Source organism: Mercenaria mercenaria, chromosome 15 (genome assembly GCF_021730395.1).
Source record: "Mercenaria mercenaria strain notata chromosome 15, MADL_Memer_1, whole genome shotgun sequence".
Lineage (NCBI taxonomy): Eukaryota > Metazoa > Mollusca > Bivalvia > Venerida > Veneridae > Mercenaria > Mercenaria mercenaria.
The window spans coordinates 48,331,223-48,353,381 of NC_069375.1; the positions used below are offsets into that span (position 1 = coordinate 48,331,223).

Consider the following 22,159-nt stretch of genomic DNA (forward strand, 5'->3'; position numbering starts at 1 on the left):
AAGAGGTGAAGTACATATGATTACTGTAGTAAGTGTTAACGTGCTGAAAATTCATGACAAAAAAGAAACAGCCATAATACTTGAGATACCAACGTATGTACTACTTGTTTGTTTTAATTTACTTATTAAAACAAAAATTTGGAACTATCAGAAAGCGTACTATTTAGAATAATAAGTTTAATTTGTGTGTTTTGATTGCTGAAAGATGGAGACTGATGTTACAAAAATAACAACAACAGCTAAAAAGAGTATAGAGTACTGGTTAATTGATCTGACAGTTCCTTTATCAATTTTATTATTATTGTTATTCGTTTTAACATTGTGAAGAAAAGAAAAGAAACTTGTCAACGACCAGTATTACGAACGCATTTAAAGTGAAAGACATTAGCGCATTGGAGTAATACCATTTACAATGTCTGTATAGCAGTAGAAACGTTGACAATTTTAATGCAAAGTTATTACAATATTATTCAATAACATGCAAGTTACATCATACTTTACAGGAGAGGTCTTAGAATAGACCCTTGTTACTAAACTTTGCGATGTAAAACTGAGAAACATCAACATCCTATTGTGTATATAACAGACCTTACCTCGGATTCCCTGACATCTTATGATTTATTTATGGAACGTTTCCTGTAAACTTTCATGGAGTATATATAAGACATGTGTCATGTGTCAGGTAAAATCTGATCGTAACATGTATATGGGCTTCCGCTGAGAATTTTTTCTACAACTAAAATTACACGTTTTTATATATCCCTAATTATGACAAACGATCACTGACAGCAAGCTTTTTCTGGTTGTTTGGCAGAATGAGTCCATTCTGCGTTCTCAGGACAGGTTTACGCGTATTATCGCTTGTAAGGGTCATAGCATTTAATCTAAAAAAGATAAGACGCAACCCATGAACAAACGCCGTCTTCTGAAGCCATAGCTGTATCATACTTAAGGAAAACTAATCCTAGATGAACAGTTTCGTATTGCAAACATGAGTTCTTTTCATGGTATGTTGCGAAACCATTCATAACTTATCTTTTTAATAGCATCTACTGTCTGGTGACAAAAAAAAACTGAGAAAAACGTTATATGTTACTTAGAATAAACTAACTACACTACATTTGTTTTGATTCACTCTAATGCACATCATCTTCTCTTTGCGTGTAATTTTAAAGTAACGCCAAGAATAAAATGTATTAGCAACGCTGAGTAAATTGTTTCATGGCAGATGGAAGTATTTTCTTTTCATAATTCTATATGATTATGTAACTTAATGTAAATAGAAGATATGATTTTTCAGTATCTTTGTACGACAGAACGCTGCTCTGTTACTGAGACATTTCAAACAAACTTTGAACGTAAATGTACTTCGCCCTAAACTGATACCCCAAAACACACACAAGCGACAAAATAAAGTTAATGTTCATCTGGATTTATTTGTTGAAATAAAAAATATCACATTTTCCATAAAATACATATAATACTTAAAGTAGTTCTGCTCGTTCGGGTAAATATCCTTCTACAGTGTAATATGTGATTAAACCCCGAGTAATCAAAACCAGGATATACCAGAAAATTAATCAAATAAAAAAGGAAGGATCTTGTGCTTGATATTTTCAAAATTTTGCGAATAGAATTGTTTCTACAATGTACATTTTAATGATGTTTTGGCAGTCGTAAATGCACATATGAGCTTTAATACAGATAAATAAAATGTATGGGTCCATGTATTTGTTTTAAAGATATTTGCCCATGATCACTGGTATACGTATATTTTGAGCAGATTGTAAGACACGGTTTGAAAATTCTAACATCAAATCATTTGATTTCATATTTCGTCGGTAGAAAATAAGTAACGTTGTCATTTTAATAATGTTACTCACGGGTTGCCACTTATTCATAAAATGATTTTCATTTCGGAATACTGTGTTAGGCCTTTGTTCTACGTTAGCCATATAAAAGATTACCTCCGGGTTATCAAACGTGCAGAACTACTTTAACTGAATTAGTTTTAATATGAAATTGGATCTGGAAGATAAACTGGATTTTTGCAGACTTTTCCACAGCCTTCTCGACAACAGATTTGACCTCCACTACAGTCACGGTTAGACAAGCAGTTCACACTTGGGTCAAAAATACAAATACCCGCTCTACCAGATGAAGGGGGACATGTGCCTGCAAAAAGTAAGTAATTAGATTCATTAAATAGATTAATTAAGCCATACAATGAATATTAGTTTATAAAATATGTCAAAAAATTAGTAATTAAATAACATGTGACAATATTAAAGATATACGGTAGAGATTAAGTAAACATAAATGACATGGCAGAAAACTAAGAAAATATGAATGAATATAAAACTATTAAAATGTGAATGCAGTGGTATCAAATGGAGAGAGATATAAAAAATCATAGACATTACACGGCAATAGAGATAAAACGTCATCAAATTACTTTCATTGAAGCTGTTTGTATTAATTCAAGTATCTTTTACCAACCTTTGGATATTTTGGTGTTGATTAGGGGCATAAAACTACGTTATCAACATGATTTTGGACATATTAAAGAAACATTCATCTGATAGTTACTTAATTATCTCCGTGTTAAAAGTAAGTGACATTATATTCAGCTTCATCAAACTATAAAAAAAATATGTTTCCACATTCTGTGAATGGCTCCGTATCTATATGGTTAAGGTCTCTGACTTAGAATCACTTGCTCCCCATCACTGTGGGTTCAACATCTCGTACAGAGTATAGAAATCTGACATGTGAGGAAACATTAAAACTGACTAACGGAAAATCTGTGGTTCTTTCCAGGTGCCCGCGTGTGCCTAAGATAATTCTCGGAATGGCACCTAGGGTCTTCCTCCACCATGAAAAGATGGAGAGTCGTCATATGAACAATGATTGATTAAAAATAAATTGAAATCCCAGTAAAATGTCAAAATATTTTATCGTATAAGATCATATGCAAATATTGGGGGGACATTTGTATGAAGACGTAAAATTTCACTCAAGCTGTTTTTGACATACACGATCCAAAGAGAATGTATACATTGATTCATTTACAAAGTAAATTAATTTTCTCCCTTGAAAACTCTTGTATAGCATTCGGTTCCGGCGTTGTGTCAGATGAAATATATGTCCTTGAACAGATAATAATTAAAATTTTCTTACCTTTATTTGACACTGGTCTGTTCCAACAACATTTTCCCGCAGCATCGGGAAAATTTCCCATAAATCTGCAAGTGGTTCCCGGTCCACACATTCGCCCTGCTATTGTTCCACACACGCCATTCTGACCATACGGACAACTTTCTAAAATTTAATCACAATATCATTTAACAGAAAATAAATCTAATGATTACAAGTAATTTATGTAATCTCACAAGAAACCATTTTATTAAGACTTCTGCAAGGGTTTGTTGTCATTCTTTAGTTACCAGCGGCGCAATATTTTGGTAAAACACGATGTACCATGTAAAATAAATTTGATTGCAGCAAATTTATCAAAGTTGCGAAGTGGTTTGAACAAACGTATATTTGAATTAGAAATATGTTTAATGCTATTTAAATTCATTTTTGGTGCTTTAGCTGTACAGTATAATAGTTCAGGATATATACAATTTACACTTTGTTAATCTCCAAGTTTGTTAAGTTATACACTAGCAAAAGGAAGATTCTCATTTATATCAATCATTCTACAGCTTTAAGTCAAACGTTTTGAGCAATGTTTTTGTATTTCGAATAGATAATTTAAAGTAACAACCATACGTCAATATTTTATACCAAAGGTCACTTCTAAAATGAATGTAAAGTCTCTTTTATACAAATATTCATATTTTACCTGGTCTATCTCTACAGCATGGCCCGGCGGTTTGTGTCTGCCAATTAAGTTGACAAGTGCTGCCATGAGGGCAACGAGCGTTAGCAAATCCTCCACATACGCCAACAGATCCCCATCTACATTGCCGTGAACCAGGTCCCGGTGCCGGTCGACGTTGCCGGCCGTAACCTTCCCCTTGTCCTAATACTAGAATGCAGAAATTGTAAATATACGACTGAAGGTTAAAATGTAAACGATGTAAATATGAATTGTACTAAAAGGTTATACGAGATAAATGAGCCGAGCCATGAGAAAACCAACGTAGTAGGTTTGCGACCAGCATGGATCCAGACCAGCCTGCGCATCCGCGCAGTCTGGTCAGGATCCATGCTGTTCGCTAAAGGTTTCTCCAATTCCAATAGGCTTTAAAAGCGAACAGCATGGATCCTGACCAGACTGCGCGGATGCGCAGGCTGGTCTGGATCCATGCTGGTCGCAAACCCACTATGTTGGTTTTCTCATGGCTCGGCTCAAATATGTAAACTTTATTGCTCTAAGCAACTAATATTTTATAAAATGTGTTATACCGTCACAATTACTGGATATATTATGCATATTATGGAAGTCAATTAACATCTAAAAGACGTTAGAACTTTTGTTATCAGTTATTGTTTTCTTTTTTTTATTTTTAAGCATTAATTTATAGACTAAATTATTTTAAATTTCAAAACAAAGAAACTCACTCGGAGCTATAAGGACGGCGAGCAAAGTTGTTATGAAAAGATTTACGCTTAATTCCATTTTTGCAAAGTTAAAAAGTTATAAACAATATCTAGCGACAAATAAAGGTAAATAACAAACACAAGATCAGACCTTATATACCATTTTATCAAACAGGATGTTCATGTCATTGACGTTAGTTCACGTAAAGAATTGGTTAACCTCTTGATATACGCACGACTGCAGAAAAACAAGTATATTAGGAGTAATATCACAAAGTTTACATCCAATTAATCTGATCTACGTTGTAATATTCGTTTTATTTCCTTGTTCAAGAAGAAGAAAATGTTATTATTTCGTAAACGATTGACGTCTGTCGAGAGTTTGAAAAAAACAATGAAGAAATAGATAAAAATTGATGATCATGTATTTCAATAAATTATTCAAACCAGTGTTGTATCATATGTACGTTTTCATTATTGGGATGAACATTTGATAAAGACCACACAAAGACAGAGACCATTAACCTCTAAAATCATAGGTTTCATTTCCGAATTTAAAGTCACTAGCCTCCAGATCGTTCGACAACAAAACAAAAAGAGAATATGTTTAGGTATCAGGAAATTTTACCAAATTTCATAAGAAACCTTTGCAGTTTAGTTACTGACAGAATATATGTTATGGAAACATATGAGAATTAGTTGCTTTCCCTAATTTTTTACAATGTAAATTGAAAAGCGTTTGTAACGCTTTACTGAGGGTAAACTTCTTAATTATAGATATCTTTATTTAATTGTCGTTACATACACATGTCTCTGCGACCGCGGGAAAGTTTTTTATTGCCACGTCGGTCCGGGTCCTATTCCTGACTCGGGAATCTTGGCATTTTTAAGACATTTAAGAAGCAACAACTCATATTCTTATGTTCATAATATTGCCAAACTTAAATTTTAAAGAAAGATCATTTTTAGCCAAAATCTGGAAGTCAGTGCCTTTAAACTCATGTAGTGTATTTAAAGGGAATTCCGATAGTTTTTTATGCGCATATTTCTGCGCAGCCGACACATTCTATGGAAAACTGAACTGAAGTCAAAATTTGTTGAAACATGTTACAGACAGTCTTAAATATGACGAATCTTGAATGAAATAACATTTTTGATAAGTTTTATCAGTTATCAAATATTGATACTGGTTTATGTTGTATTGACAAGTATCATGCCTGACAGGTATCTTGCTATTTTTGTGGTTGTGTTTTCACATCGCATTTTAGTACAAAGACAGTGTTGTTCATATAATGTAAGATAATTGACTTAGTACTGATAAGACATTATCACCTTTCAGATTATTTAGTATTCAATTATGGAAAGAATTAACAATTTTTTAACTTTTTTTAACTTCTAGCAGACATAAATGTAATCAGTTTGGCCGGTTTCGCGCCATTTTCCGTCCGAACAGGTGTTTATGCTAGCGGTCTTAACATAAAAATAAGCCTGGTGACCCATACATTTTTAGCCATTTTTATGCTCAAAATACAATTATCTATACATAAGAAAAACAAGAAAAAATTCTATGAAAGAGTTTTTTCAAAATTTAAAATTATATTCTTCACTATGGGCATTTTTCACTGAAAAAAGTTCACAAAAGTAAATATGAAACAATATTTTTTTTTTCCTTTGTACCCATTATTGTAAGGATAGAGTATTACAAATATGACTATGAAATCAAATAAGTAAATAATAAAATCTGTAAAAAGAAAAAAACTTATTGTGCTGTCTTGATGTATATTTTGGTTGGTATTTACAAAAAAACCAGAAAATTATGAAAATGTTGAGAAATCGCTAGCAGTTTCAGCAACAGTGGGTGTGTTCAAAACAATTTTTCACAAAAACAAGCCTGGTGACCTATTTTTTTTATTTGTTCATTGTTTTCAGCACAAATTTTCCTATCATATATGTGAATTTAAAAATTTTCTATGAAAGGAAAAAAAAACTATAGGAATTCTCTTGAACCTGTTGATAAAGACCACGTGCAAATACGGACATCTTTTTATCTCCTTTAAGGTAGTTTTCATACGCAGATTTGACTGCACATGTATATATGGAATCTAGTCCGTCTGTATTGTTTTAACAGAGAAACTAAAAAATAGAATATCCTGATAAAATATTTTCTGTACCATGCAGAGTTAGACAAAGATACAATTTTTTTTTCATTTTTAAAATTGTGAATGTGGCCAGATTATATCCTGTCCAATATCATGATAATAATACAACCAGTTTTCTGTGAAAATCTCTAAAATAGACTTGCATTTTTCACTATCACATGAAATTAGAGAAAAATTAAAAAGTTGAAATGTTGTGACAAATACTGTATTATCAGTCTAGTGGCTAGTCAAATACAGGGTATAAACAATGCAGTCAAAGTATTAAAAGTTAATAAAAAAACGATGTCTGTCTTGGGCCAGTTTAAGAAAAATGATGTGAGATTAGATATTGTACAGACATTTTATTCGGAAGTTATCTGCCTTTGTTTCTTACATACAGTGATATTTAAACGGTCCGTATATTTTTAAAAGGCAAATATACATGTTTTAGTACTGTTAAATCGCAGTTCTTTTCAATTTTTATTTCTGAAAAAGTGTTAAGTTCTTTAATTATTATATTTCATTTCTTACTCACTTTATCTTTTTTATCTCCATGAGTATCATTTCACTATATATGGCATATGGCATATGTTTGTAACGTAGTGGCCTGGTCGGTGTACCTGAAACTTTCTTTAAAACACAACACCATTATGACAGTTCTAACATTTTTTATTTTCCACGAAGAGCAATGCACAGTTATAAATGTTCAGTCGAATTTCAAGAAATACTCGAAATAAAATACAAAACCTAGCCTTTACATTACAAATCATTTATATATGGCATATGTTATATTATATGAATGCCAAATCACTCATACCTTTTCTATGTAATGCAAGTGCTGTTAATTGATAATAGAGCGTAAAATAGTTACCGCGTGATGATTGATACCGTCTCCTCAATGCATAAGGTTGATAATTATGTCAATGCAGTTATCCAGTGTTTGTTCGTATTTAAAGGAACAATAGTACAAAATAGCTAATCAAGCACGACTTCCGGGCTAGTAAGATACTGGTGGAAAGAATGGAATCTCCCTTTTTTACCGGTAAAGATGTCATTTTCTGTTTTAATTTCATTGCGGATCGATGTCTGACAATTTGGTAGCACTTTCAAGTTTTTTGGAATATATAAAAAATGTAAACAACCCAAATTACACAATCGTCATGTATTCCACCCCATATTTCAGCTGTCATTTCCAGACGTTCCAGAGTGGTAACATGTTAGACCAAATAATCTCTGTTAGGAGATATATGACACTTAGTTTTCTTGGTATTTTTTGTAGTTTAAAGGTCATTTATGAACATAAGGTGAGTAATTCTTATTCAGAATGGGCCTGGCTATGTACTACAGTTCTCAGAAGTTTGTTTATTCTGTATAGGTTATATAGTATTATTTTTACTACTGTACAACCCATAGCCGACGAGGTCACACTATAGTAAATATTATTCCCTATATATTCTATATAAAACTGACATTTTTTAAAGAGCCACCAAACTTAGCTGGGCCCATTTCAGAGAACAAATTCCTACCTCATTTTAAAGAGGTATAATAAAACTGACATAAAATGAAGAGATAAGTAGGGGCCATGTATTTGCTTACTGTAAAATCACATCAAATTCACACGACTGTGACCTGGAAGTACTACTCATACCAAAATTTAGTTTTACTTCACCAAATACAACGTCCTCTCCTACTTTTTTCTACCGAAATGTCAAAAATACATCCAGAATGGAATTTAAACAGAAAACAACTTTAATTTAGACCTCTGTGGCCATGCCAAGTGAAAAAGTAGTGTTCAGGAACCTGTCCGCCATTACGTGACTAGACCAGATGGCTCCCACGCTTGTTTCTTTCCTATAGTTAGGCCACGATATGTTACGATGTGTTTTTATTATATAAATCAAAGCACTGAGAGTACTGATGGGTCGGGGCAATTCAGCTGTGTTTATAACATGGCAGATTAGATTTACTCCGGAAATCGGTTTACGTCTAGTATTTCCAAGATTCATGCACGCGCTGTTGGTACAAACAAACCAGTCTATAAATAGATTGTACTATGTAGCTTTGAAATATGTCAAAATATTTAACTCACACACGAACACAAATTCAACCTTATTGTATGAATCCTATACATAATGACTTTAACATATCTGTCTTTAGTAAACAGTATCAGTTTGGCTTGTCAATTCAAAGAAATATTTGTGTATTAAAGGTTAAACTCTAATATTTTACATAACTAATCCGCGATATGTGTACCTACACTGATTTGGGAAAACCCAGTTCCTGATTAAGACTATTCACTTGCAGTGACCGTTACGACAGCTAACAAGAGCTGTCACAGGAGACAGCGCGCTCGACTATTTCGGTGCTGGATAGGGAAACTGGACACATCTGAGGAAACTGGAGCTGTCCCTTGATTGTTTAATGACTCCAATGGTGAATGAAGATATTGCACAATAGTTCGAGTCTGTGTCAAAAATATTGAGTAATAAGAGGGGTAAAGATAAAGTGTATCAAAACACTATATAAGTATAATTCTAAGCATAAAGAGGACATAATTCATAAAATATTGGTGCAAGAGTTATGCATCTTGTGTCCTATAATGTGGGTGATGATGTGGAACAACTACTTCAAGTTTGAATAAAATGCATTTCGTAATAACTGAGAATTAGTGAAAATGCATCAGAATTAACCTTAAATTCTAAGTAAAAGGAAAAACTCTTTTAAGTTTGAATCAAATCTATATGGTAACTAGAAAAGTAGAAAAGCACATGTCTCCCCCAATGCATAGTCTATAAGCAAGAAGTCAACAGAGGACAGGAGCGGAAATCAAAGAGACATGATGGTTGGATACAATAGGGATCATCTTCTTGGCATGTCCAATCATCCCCACTAAGTTTCAACATTCTGGGCCTAATTGTTCTCAAGTTATGAATTGGAAACCGTTTTCTATGTTCAGCCCGTGTGGCTTTAACCTTCGGTTCAGCCTCCTGTGACCTTGACCTTTCATAGAGTGACCCAAAAAATAATAGGGATCACCTACTCTGTAAATCCTATCACCCTATGAAGGGGTCATCTACTCTGCATGTCCAATCATCCTATTAAGTTTCAACATTCTGGGTCAAGTGATTCTCCAGTTATTGAATGGAAAGCGTTTTCGATGTTCAGCCCCCTGTGACCTTGACCTTTCATAGAGTCCTTTACAATATACTTTGTATAATCGAGCTAAAACAGAGCCATATGATGTGGGTGATGATGAGGAGTAACTATTTTAAGTTTGAAACAAATCCATCAAGGAATTACAGAGATAGGGAAAGTGCATTTAAAGGTCCATTACTAAGGGAAAGTGAGTTGGCAATTTTTTTCATAGCCAGTGCATAGACTTCTGCAAGACACTAAATAATGAAGACTGGCAGGTCAAAATTTACAGAAGGTCTATGGAACTCAAAGAAATGTATGTGTATTATGTTGAAATTTCAATGAATCGACAGAATGACCCCCCAGGTCGTTTTAACTTTCTTCATACTTCATAGAAAAATAATTGTACATATACTGCGATTTATTTCGAATTTCTACATACCAACTTTCATTTTCCAATAAAATGAAATAGTTTCTGTGCTTTTTAAAAGAAATTAAAATGTTCACTTTCCTTAGTATTGGACCTTTAAACTTTAACCAAGGTGCCGACGTGGAAGGACGTGCCTAATAAACACTCTTGTATCTTTATGTGAAATACGAGCTCGTATGTTCTGACACACTAACTGGATCAATTCCAATGATGGATTTATTGAGGACATTGCACAATAAAGGTGGCTGCTAGCAAACAGATTGTCATTTAGATCTTCAGTTTGAGCATCAGAACAGGTTATTCACAGTATTTATTTATTTGGGTTTTATGGCGCACCAACACAGTATAGGTTATATGGAGCCAAACAGGACTACACATTTTGGTTTTACATCTCATTTACATCGAAATAAAAACATGAGATATGGAATCAAAATTTGCATACCTGCTGGCATCACAGAGTTACAGCAAAACCAAGTGTTAAGACCCTATTAGTCGCTTCTTACGACCATGCAAGGATAAGGCAGTGGTTCCAATGCTTTTCATACATAGATCGTCCCAGAACCACATGGGGCTATTCACAGTAATCAGAAGTAATCAGAAGTACATGTATAAGGCAACTTGGAACACATTGTCCACCCATTGCCGCTGTTGGAAGACATTCAGCAGCTTCGTTAAAGTCGGCTGTATTAAATAATGAAAACACCATTGCAACAGTTTATATGTATTTTAAATATAAAGTAGGTCTAGACCCTAATGTTATACATGCACTTGAATTCAAGTCCCAGATGTTTAAGCAGAACAATATGCAAGTATAACACAACTGAAAGTCAACTCCAAAATGTGACAGTAACCACCTCAACTTCGAAAATGAATATTTTATCAATGTCTTTCCTTTATTGCTTCAAAAACCAGATCCAATACATCAGGTTTGAGTTAGGTTTGTAATATTTTCCATACAGTTTTCTTCCAAAAGATGTCAACACAACTTAAAACTTAGTACTATATTTATGTTTAAAATAAAAATAATTTTTGCAATCCAAGTCCCAGGTATGTCAGCGTAACTCAACTGCTAGCCACTAGAGTGATAATAAAGACTTTGTCACAAAATTTCAACTTTTGCAATTTTTCTCTATGTTGTACAAATACAAATTGTTTATTGAAACTAAACTCATACATCGAACAGTATTTTCCACGGCATATAGTGAGCAAACAGCATTAGCATAACATAATCAAAGAGCACATACAAAACATGAACATTTTTTGTCAATACTAGTAATGATATTCTACATCACATAAATACTCAAGCATCTTAATCATTATGGATATAAAGGAACATATTTTTTCTACCCTTGCTTTAAATTCTCACTATGTGATAGTGACAAATGCAAGTGTATTTTAGAGATTTTCTCTGAGAACTGATGGACATAGGATATAGACTGGCTGCATTCACATTTCTTAAAAATTAGAAAAATATATATCATAATCTACTTCGCTGTAAGCTTTCTGTGAAAATTCAACTCTTGGATGTGACAATAACACTTTACTCTAAAATTATGTTTGTGAAAAAGAATATTAACAATTTTTAAGTACCGTTTTAACTCCAAACTATTTCAGTACAAGTCTGAGCTAAATATCTGTAAAAAAAGATAAGTCTCAACTAAATATAATTTGTAAACAAGAGCACCGCCTTGCGGATTAAGACGCTCATCTGAATTTTTTCAGGCTTGTGATTCTGTCAAGAAGCAAAAGTCTAAAAAATCTACATTCTAAAGCCTGAAAAGTGTTTTTTTTTTCCATAGAGTTATATAGGGAAATTCTGGCAGCCAAAAGCCTGAAATCAGGACCAGTCCTGAAAAATCCCAGGCCTATTTTTTGTCTTTGTATAATAGAAATATTGTCCTACCCATGATTTTCTAAGTCGAACGGGGCAATAATTCTTGCAAAAAGCCATGTAGAGGTACGGTTCTTCCGGTGCAGAGTCAGCTTTTAATGGCGAATACTGCTCAAAGTTTTAAAGCAATAGCAATCCATTTTTACAGTTAATGGTTGTCTTTCTAGATTCAAAGATAGAAATATTCATTATTGAAATTTAGCAGGGTAAGGGTAAACAGGACAGCAATGTGGAATATGACCCGAGTGACAGTGTACCTAACTCCCCTAACATGTTACAGCAGCATAAATATCGTCAAATGGTTCATACAAATATTTCCCACAATCTACAACTTCACGAACTTCCCCAAAAAATTTCAGGGTTCAAAACTTGAATTCAATCACTCTTCCTGCAATGCCAGTATTATATTTCATGCAACAGTCATATAAGTCATCAGAGTACATGCTTTTGAATACTCTTCCTTGGCACCCAAAGAGATTCGTTCTCAGGCTAAAAATGTGATAATTTAACTAGTAATGATTTTGTTTCCTTTTTTTTATTTATCTTTTTAAATTTTTTTTTCGGATTCCTTTGATAACAGCTAAAACATTTCAGCTTCAGAGATGTTAATAGATCACATGTTTGACTTCGCGGGAGTGTATAAAAGCCAGTGAATAAAAATGATAATACACTAGTATAATAAAGCTTTGACGTCGACATTGTTTAAAATATATATGAGACGTTGGTCAAATTGACTTTTTTATATAGTGAAAGAACGTAGATTTTTTGGTATTTCGATAGGAACCGCTAACCACTGGCACCAGATCAGAAAGAAAATGCCTCCGTACGTGTTATACCCTACCCCTAGGTATTCTATAAGAACCATTGTCATGAACGGGAAAGTGCACTAATCCGTTTCAATCGTACATTTCTCAACTTAAACGCGCAGTTCGGTGAATGGGTACCTAGTATATTGAACAAGCGATAATTTATCTTCCATCGTGCACCAGTCACATTGTCTCAATATTCCATATTGCTGAGATTATAAACATATTTTATGCTTTTGTCAACGTTACAGAAAAAACTTGCTTGAACTTCCCTAATGAACATCCGGTCTAGAGGTCACGGCAGTGCGCACATGTTTGGCGAAACGTAAACAAACACAAACAGATTTTTCAAAAATCACAATTTTACACTAAAACTCGAAATGATGAATGAAATTCATCTTGTATATGATCTTTAATTTGAAATCGTACATTGGTCTGCATCTGTTCAGTATATTTTATTCATTTTGCACATTTTGCTGCATTTTCACATTTTAGCGAACACGTGTAGTAAAATGACGATTGACATACATTTTTACAACAGCCAATCAGAATCGTTTTATAATCTAGAACGGAACTTCACCAGGGAAGTTCAAGCAGGTTTTTTGTGTAATGTTGAAATTACTATAAACTACGCGTTGTTTTTCTAAGATAAAATGTATTGAAAAAATGTGACCGGTACACAATGGAAGATAAATTACCACTTGTTTGATATCCATAGTACATATTTACCCCACTGCGTGTTTAAGGTATGAAATGCGCGATTGAAACGGGTTAGTATATTTTTCCGTTCACGACCATGGTTCTTATAGAATACCTAGGGGTAGGGTATAACACGTACGGAGGCATTTTCTTTCTGATCTGGTGCCAGTGCCGCTAACATGTACCGTAATAAATGCTTGACAGAGCCTCACATTTTATCATATTATTCAACTCGTTTAATAAAATCAATATGAAAGACACTCATGTTATATCCTTTATCAAAGTGCTGTTACGGATCTCTCTAAAGTAAATGGATGCGATCATCAGAAAATAGAAATAGGGTTAGACCAACTTTGCTAAATAAATAAGCACTTCTTTGAAGAAAACTAAGAATCTGTAAATGAAATTCATCTTTTAAAAGATTTTTGCCAAACTTTCGACAGCGTCGCACTGCAAATTATGCCCGGTAGTATGACAATACAACACTTAGTTAAAGCTTCATTCCAATATGGCGGCTTCCAGCAAATTAATCACATCTTTTTGACCTTAAAGTCTTAACATCTGTATTATTTTTTCAAAATAATTAACTTTTTATCTTGGCCTATAAAAACAAGTAAAATGCTGTTAAATGTAGTTATTTTACACAGTACATTAAATTTATACATGTAGAACTTTTTTTTTCATATCTAAAAAAGCGTTTATGGAACTACTTGTTTAAGTTCTCATCATTTTCACTGAGTCTGTCAGATTTGCGGATTCAATAATAATTTCGTATATCAATCAATAACAAAAGCGCTTGTGAGTATCATCCAGGCTGTTATTAGAAGAACTGGAATGGACGTTGGACTCCTTTCTCACAGTCTGTTAAATGTCTCGTACTTTCTGCTCGTACCCACTTCCCTTGTCAACAGAAATAACAATGTCTGTCTTAAAACACTTCCAACATTATTACTGGTATACACTCCAAACACCTGAAATTTACACTTTTCATAGGAAATAAGTAACATTATTTGAAACTTATTATCATGGAATTCTGTATAAGTATGTACATTTTAACTGAGGTACTGAGCTCCTTTTTTCATCAATAACATGTTCGGTCAAATGGTTCAATTTTGTTTGACATCACATAAAAATATATGTAAAGGTAACAACAGCGGTAACAACATTCATTTCGCATTTGTTACTGCCAACGGGAACGAAGGATAAGAATAATAATTTAAAAAGTTCAACTTAAACTTTTAGTATTTTAGACTTGCAATTGTTGGAATGCTGAATTCATTCTACTGACAGAGTAGATTATAACAGTGCCTAATGTCTCCAACTTAAGTGAGAGCTGTTTACCTAAAATATTTAACAAAAACTACGTTTATGACAATATATTATAGCTTTTCCTCAGCATTTTTAAGTATTATCATATACATTGTTAACATGGTACATAGCAGTACAACTACAAGTATATAATTTGATTACCGCACCGCCAAGGGTCCGGTTAGTCATTACCAGACCCCTAGCCTGCATGTAATGAAACTAATTCACAAGTACGTTCACATGCTGGCTACATATAAATTCTAAGCACGTGGTAGATGAAAACATATTTTGCAAACTAAGTACGTAACGTTGTTTGCAGTATAAAAACAAATTATAGATGATGTATGGACACATACAACCACCACTTTTTAGTCAGTTTTGATAACAAGATGAAAATGATGTTTATGGACTCTTGTATGTGTAACAGTCTCCGGCAAAATTTGCAGCCTAGACCGGGAATCGAACACTTGTGTCGATTTTGACACAAAACACATGTGCAAAACTTTTATATTTGATTAATTTTAAATTTAATATGACTTGTTTATCTACAATAAAAAGGGAGACTTCATCCGTAGCTACTTTAAAGAGATTACGCAGCCATTCAATAAAAAGATGAAAATGATATTTTAGTCCCATTCAAATACAGTAGTCTGGTACTTTCACGTTGAAAAACAGTGTATAATTTCCAGTCTGCACACTTTCCTGTCTTAAAAATAGAAAGTATTCAAGATATAAATGCAACAAAATAAGCTAGGTTTAAAAAGTGAAAGCGAGCATTCAATGCTGCAATTATAAATGAATCAAGTCACGACAAGCGATTGCAGAGCGACGTTATACTTTACGAACCTTTTCTACTATAATTTCCGGTTTATTTCCACTGGTAGATAATCCACGACATTCAAGCCAACGTTTCAGCTCATATACTGAATGCTCATTTATATCATTTGAGCGAAACACAGTTTCCGTCAATTTTTATTAACAGTTTCTCAGAAGCCATCGTGTTTGTTGTGTATATCTCGCGGTACACATAATATATATTGATGACGTCACTGGCGATTGCATTCTGCACACTGGCAAAGCCCCGACCCAAAAATGAAAGTTATCCCCGCAAGGTGAATCACTTACACTTGCAATGGTAACAAAAAGCACGGTATGTTAAACAAAAAACTGCTCGTGTAAATATATAAATAAAGACAATACCTTAACGAGCCATACAATAGGGTTATTGTATTAGTAGCTTGATCAGGGATGCTATATTTGGCTCGAGTGAATATTACACGGGGCGCGAATGGGCCGAATGTGATCCGACCGGGCAGAATCCACGAGAAGCAGGTCTAGCTCCTGTTTTGTTTTTTGTTTTGTTTTATTCTTTCTTATTTGATTACACTGCGCTGCGTATTTATGGCCGTTTCCGGCCAAAGTAATCAATCTAGGTACTGTTATAATGTCCCTTTTATTATATACCTTCACTTTTAGTTTCGAACGAAATCTTCAAATTTTTTCGTGTGCGCTACTTATAGAACTTTGTCAGATCATGCATATTAAATGAAAGTTGTCCGGAAACATGCACTACAAATGGTAAATACGGGGTTTCTGCCTGTTCGTTTTTACTTGTTGAAGTAAAATACAAACCTATTTTGGCAGAATTTATATAGGTATATAATAAACGTTTTTATTTCACACCTATATATTTTAACCATTTGAAAGCATTTCTTTCTATCACGTGACGATAGCATAGAAACAAGTATTGTACTGTGTAATTTAAAATTCATCCACAATTTCTTAAGTATATGTAGAGCAACATCCGAAAAGCCCAGAAACCCATATGTTTTCATATTGGATAGGACAACCTTTCCAATTACTTAAAAGTAACTTATTTGGATTTACTTCTGTTTTATATAACCTTCCGCCTGCAGACAACATTAAAATTCGGAACAAAATGAGATAGCTTTCCTTTCTTTTTAACGAAACATGTAAGTGTGCGCACTCAGTTGTTTAGTTAGAACATTTTTTATGAAATTGATGGTTTCGGTTCAAAATTTGTTGAAAAGTTGTTTTCGATTTGTTTGACACTGGTAGATCGATCAAGTATAACTCAAGAGTTATGTGTGATATTTTTTCGTCATTATGACAGGAAGCAAAGAGGTGATTTAACAGTATGATTACAAAACCGCCTCAATAGGCTTGTGGTAGATCGTCCCCTTTGAGTGCGGGAGGTGGTGGTTTCGATCTTCGGCCGCGTCATACTAAAGACGCGAAAATTGGTACCAGTAGCTCCCTTGCTAGGCTCTCAGCATTAAAAAGGAAACTGGCCTCTTCTCTCATTACCTCGTGGCAATGGATTCCATAAGGAATGAGGTGTCAAGAGTGATTAATGTAAGTTGTAGAACTTCCTTCACAAGTTTCATAGTTTTTCACGCATGAGATCGTTGTAGGTGTATAGCCCTTCTGTTTGTAATTAGTTGATGTTATGGCATTTTTCCGTAACAATAGAAGGCTTAGGAGAAATTTGAGACGTTTGCAGTAGTCATACATGTGTAATTATCAATCATTATGTATACTGAAATGTTGACCTACTTGTGGTTGTTTATTTTATGTACCACGTGATATGTATCAGCCAATGAGAAACGATGAGTTCTATGGCGAAACGAGTTCATTTGTCATTGTAGAAAGAGAATTGTTTGACAATCAGGAGAATTCCATCAATGTAAGTGCGTTTACATATGTCTGTTTGTGTTTCTGTATCGTTATGGTTATGAATATCAACCAGAAGAAACTATTTTTTACTTTCATAATTGATTTTATGATGAAGTTGGAGAAATGGCCTACATTGCCGGTTTTGACGCGTTAGTACCAGTTGTGGTAAATATTTTACTCTTGTGTGGTCATCAATGTAATGGTTTATGGTCATTGGCTTATGGCTTTATATACCATTTAGTTAATATGATACTAAGCATCTGTAAGGTTCTTTTAGTTGTTGTGTAAAATTGCACAGAAATTACGCGGGTTCGAACTCACGACCCCGGGATCCGTAGACCATCGCTCTTACCTACTGACCTAAGCGAGCGGGCTGTCTTTAAACAGAGATATTGTAGTGCATTGCAAATTTATTGTTTAATTTCTAGAAAAAAAATAGTAAATTTTCAAACACATGACTGTTTTTGTTTCACTATCTCTATATACTGCCAACCCCCTCCCCCACCCCTCGCTCGTGTTACAGGTAGGACTTATTGCACGTTAGAAACGTTTGTATAAAGAATGAGAATAATAAAAGTGCGAAATGAAAGTTAGGTAATAACTGAGAACAGATCAAAAAGAATCTGATAAAACATTGAACACCGGACCTATACTGACTGATCCACAACTTGCCTGAACTAGTCAAGGTCAGGTAGGGTTGCTGTGTTACTTGGAAGTTGGTTCCAAAGGGTGATACTATGTGGGAAAAAACAAGTACTTGTGATAATCGCTGTAATTTGTAGCTGTCTAGATGGTAATGGGTGCATGTTAATGGCTAGTCTGATAGGTTTTTGTATGTTACATGGAAGGAGGGCTTATAGCTTCAGTTATGTGGCTGATGTTTTAAAACATATTGATTCTGAAGTCCAGTCTCCAACACACATTACACTACTTCAATAATGTATTTCGCCTAGCACAGAGCTTATGTTCCCTATAAACAAAGATAAAACCAATGTATATTTTTTTAATTTATTTGTTTACATATAAAAATCATATACACTGTGATGATGAATTAAATTTAATATGGATTTGGAAAATAATCGAGATTTTTGCAGACTCTTCCACAGCCTTCAGGACAACAGATCTGACCTCTTCTACACTCACTGTTAGATGAACAGTTCACCCTGGGATCAAATACACAAATACCGGGTCTACCAGAAGATGGGGGGCATGTACCTGCGATAAAAAATAAATATAAAAATAAATATTTTGAAAAGAATAAAGTCAGCAAAGATATTAGATTTATGTAAATGTAATGCCATTAAATTTGTATAATGAACTGATACTAATCAAATGGCTTACACACGCACGCACCCACGCACACACTTTCTGACTACATTTTTTTTTTAAAAATGTAATACTCATTGGACAAAACGTGGCATTTTGGACGAATTTATATACAAATTTATATATAAACTCATCCAAATGACTATGTTTACTCCAATGTATGCGTGGCATTTTAGTCAGATCATTCTAACAACCGTTACATCAGGATTTCCCCATGAGAATTTTTCAATGGACTTGAAATAATAAACATATTTTAAAAACATTTTTTCCATGTTTAGAGAATTTTAGAGATGCACATACATGCATTACATTATCTAATTGATAATAAACGCGGAAATTTATGTTTCTCAAACTGAGCAATTATGTGTATTTAGTTACTTTTAGATCCTTATTGAATATACATGTACTCACCTCCTTGACTCTGTCTCCTACAGCATGTACCACTCCTCCTTCCTGGTTCTGTTTGGCAAGTGTACCCGGGTCTACATTGTCTGCTTCCTATACAAGAACCACCGGGTTGTCCATATAAGCATGTGTTATTGGGTGGATCTGAAAAAAGAAAATTTTTGTAATTGATGTATTACATTTTCAAATTAATAATAAACGCGGAAGTTTCTACAAACAGAGCAATTATGTATATTTAGTTACTTTTAGAACCTTATTGAATATACATGTATATATTTTGACAAACGATTTCACATAAAGACATTTATGTTTACACATTTTTATACTATTATTACAGTGAACATAATCAGTGGGGAATAATGCCAATAGCTACATGTCCAGCTGCATTCACCTTGACTCCTACAGCATGTACCACGCCTCCTTCCGGGCTCTATTTGGCACGTGTACCCGGGTCTACACTGTCTACTTTGTCTACAAGAACGACCGGGAGGTCCGTATAAGCATGTGTTATGGGGTGGATCTGCAAAAAAGAAACATTTTATAATAATTTTTGTTCGTAAAACGTTTAATTACAACAAACATGTCGCCATAGAAAATCATTTCGTTGATTTATAGGAAAACGTTGGAATGAAGAATGATTCTTTTGTAATTTTTAAAGACGTGTTAGATGTGCAGTAGAATCTATAATAGTAGAGAATATATACAATGGACATGTTGATAAATTTCCAAACTTGTTTTATTTTGGGAAAAAAAAAATTAGTAATACATTAGTAATATGTTATTTTTCTACTTATACAACAAGAATTATTTCGAAAATGTAAATGTCACGATGTCCAAAAACCACTGAATGTCAATATTTTAATGTGTTATATTGTCATCGTATGTTGTAATGTCCTCGTTCCGTGTATATATTGTATGAAATGTCTTTATGTGTTATTATTTTGTATTATTTCCATACAGCCCGATCCTATATGAATTCCTATATCATTTTTCATTTCATTCATCAATCTAACATTTTCTAACTCTTACCAGTTTATTAAAGGCCTAAACAAGATTTGCATGCAGGGGCTCGATTTTTTTAATCTTTCCCGAATGTAACTACACGCATGCGCACTTTGAAAGTATATTCTTGATGGCTAGCGCCTGAAGTTTTACTCTGCGTTATTTCCATATAAATTATCAAGGTTTTGTATTGAAACCTTTACAGGTAAATTGTTATTGCATTCATTTTGTCATGTATTCATGTATCTTTTCATATCATATTTATATATTTCGACGCTGTATTTATTGAATTGCGCTTGTTGATGGCTTGCGGCTGAAGTTTTGCTCTTCGAATTTATGATATACCTATGTAAATTCTGTAAATAATCGGATTGTATTCCACAAGTAAATATGAATAGGCAGAAAAAAAACGTATTGTACCTTTTGTATTGTATGTTGCCGGACTACTTTCATTAATATGCATGACCTGACACAGTTCTATAAATAGCGCACATAAAAACTGCACTAAGTTACATTTTAACATCGATAAACATATACAGTTTCATTCAATAACAAAACAACAAAGAAAAAGATGGAGGTATATAACAAAAGGGTCATTATAACAGTAGCTAAATCTGGGATTTCGTATTCGGCTCTCGTGGATTTTGCAAGGTCTAACCACATTCGGCGTTTGCGCGCCTCGTGAAATCCGATCTGGCAAAAATCCAGCCGAGCCGAATACAGCATTCAGATCGAGCTACTGTTGTTACAACCCTATCTAATCAAGGTTTTGTTTTTGAGCCTTTACAGGCCAAAACGCCCCATCTGACAGAGAAAAAGAACACACGACATAAATCTACCGAAACGTTATGCCGTAGGGGAAAATGTGTCAAAACTTCAATTAAGCAAAACCTAAATATGTATGTGTTATGATAAACACAAATATTTTTTAGCTTGCTAAATCTTTTCAAAGCATTTTATACGATTCACTCCTTTCGAAACGTTTTGTACTGTGTTTTTGTAATATAAAGAAACTTTTAAATTTCTAACGATAAATGGGTCATTAATGCAGCAATATAATCTCACCTGGTCTATCTAGACAACACGGTCCTGCGGTTTGTGTCGGCCATATACGTCGGCAAGTGCTGCCCCGTGGGCAACTAGCTCCAACAAATCCTCCACATACGCCAACTTGTATACATCCCTGTGAATCTGGCCTGGGTCTTGGACGACGCCGCCGGTTAACGTAACCATCTTCTTCTTGTCCAAACACTAGAATACGGATAAGGCGCGATGTATAAATAAATATATGCTTGTCTATTGTAAATACTGAACACACTTAAAAAGTAAATAAGTACCAGACAAATCTGTAAGCGTACTGGTTCCACGTTATGGTTCTGGCAAATCACCAATAATAATGTAAACGCATGTTTTATTATTTGAAGTACAGAACCTCCGTATTCAATGAGTGTTCAGAAGCACTAATTTAGAGATAGACCTATTATGGAGAAAAATTTTATATTGTTTTAGCAAAAATAAAAAAAAATAATAATAAAATATTCATGGCATTTCGTAGACAAATCTTTGTGATAAGTTAAACAAAAACAAACTCACCTGACACTAAAACAGTTGCGAGTAAGGTTGTAATGATGAAAATATTAACACTTAAGTCCATTGTTAAACGTTTAATCTTTGCAAATCAAATTATTTTCCAATGAACTATAAACACATGAACATACTTTATAATGCTTTACACAACGTGGACGTAAACACACGTAACGCATTGGTTTAT

General features: G+C 33.8%; 1 protein-coding gene across 1 annotated transcript; it reads right to left on the bottom strand.

The window, feature by feature from the left end:
* Positions 1 to 1,416: 1,416 nt before the first annotated feature.
* On the bottom strand, positions 1,417 to 22,140 carry LOC123557596 (uncharacterized protein K04H4.2-like). The gene is made up of 8 exons (XM_053524231.1): positions 21,982 to 22,140; positions 21,454 to 21,639; positions 19,778 to 19,906; positions 19,393 to 19,530; positions 18,715 to 18,870; positions 3,851 to 4,036; positions 3,181 to 3,321; positions 1,417 to 2,175 (listed from the first exon to the last, which is right to left on the bottom strand). The coding sequence occupies exons 1-8, from the start codon at positions 22,040 to 22,042 to the stop codon at positions 2,012 to 2,014; spliced, it is 1,161 nt and encodes a 386-aa protein (XP_053380206.1). The 5' UTR covers positions 22,043 to 22,140; the 3' UTR covers positions 1,417 to 2,011.
* Positions 22,141 to 22,159: the final 19 nt, after the last annotated feature.

Excerpts from the sequence above, each read along its gene's own strand:
- LOC123557596 (XM_053524231.1), bottom strand. The coding sequence starts at position 22,042 with ATGGACTTAAGTGTTAATATTTTCATCATTACAACCTTACTCGCAACT. Across the intron at positions 19,907-21,453 it reads GTGTTGTCTAGATAGACCAG|ATCCACCCCATAACACATGC; the intron begins GTGAGATTATAT and ends TCTTTTTTGCAG. Across the intron at positions 18,871-19,392 it reads TAGGAGACAGAGTCAAGGAG|GTACATGCCCCCCATCTTCT; the intron begins GTGAGTACATGT and ends TTTTTATCGCAG.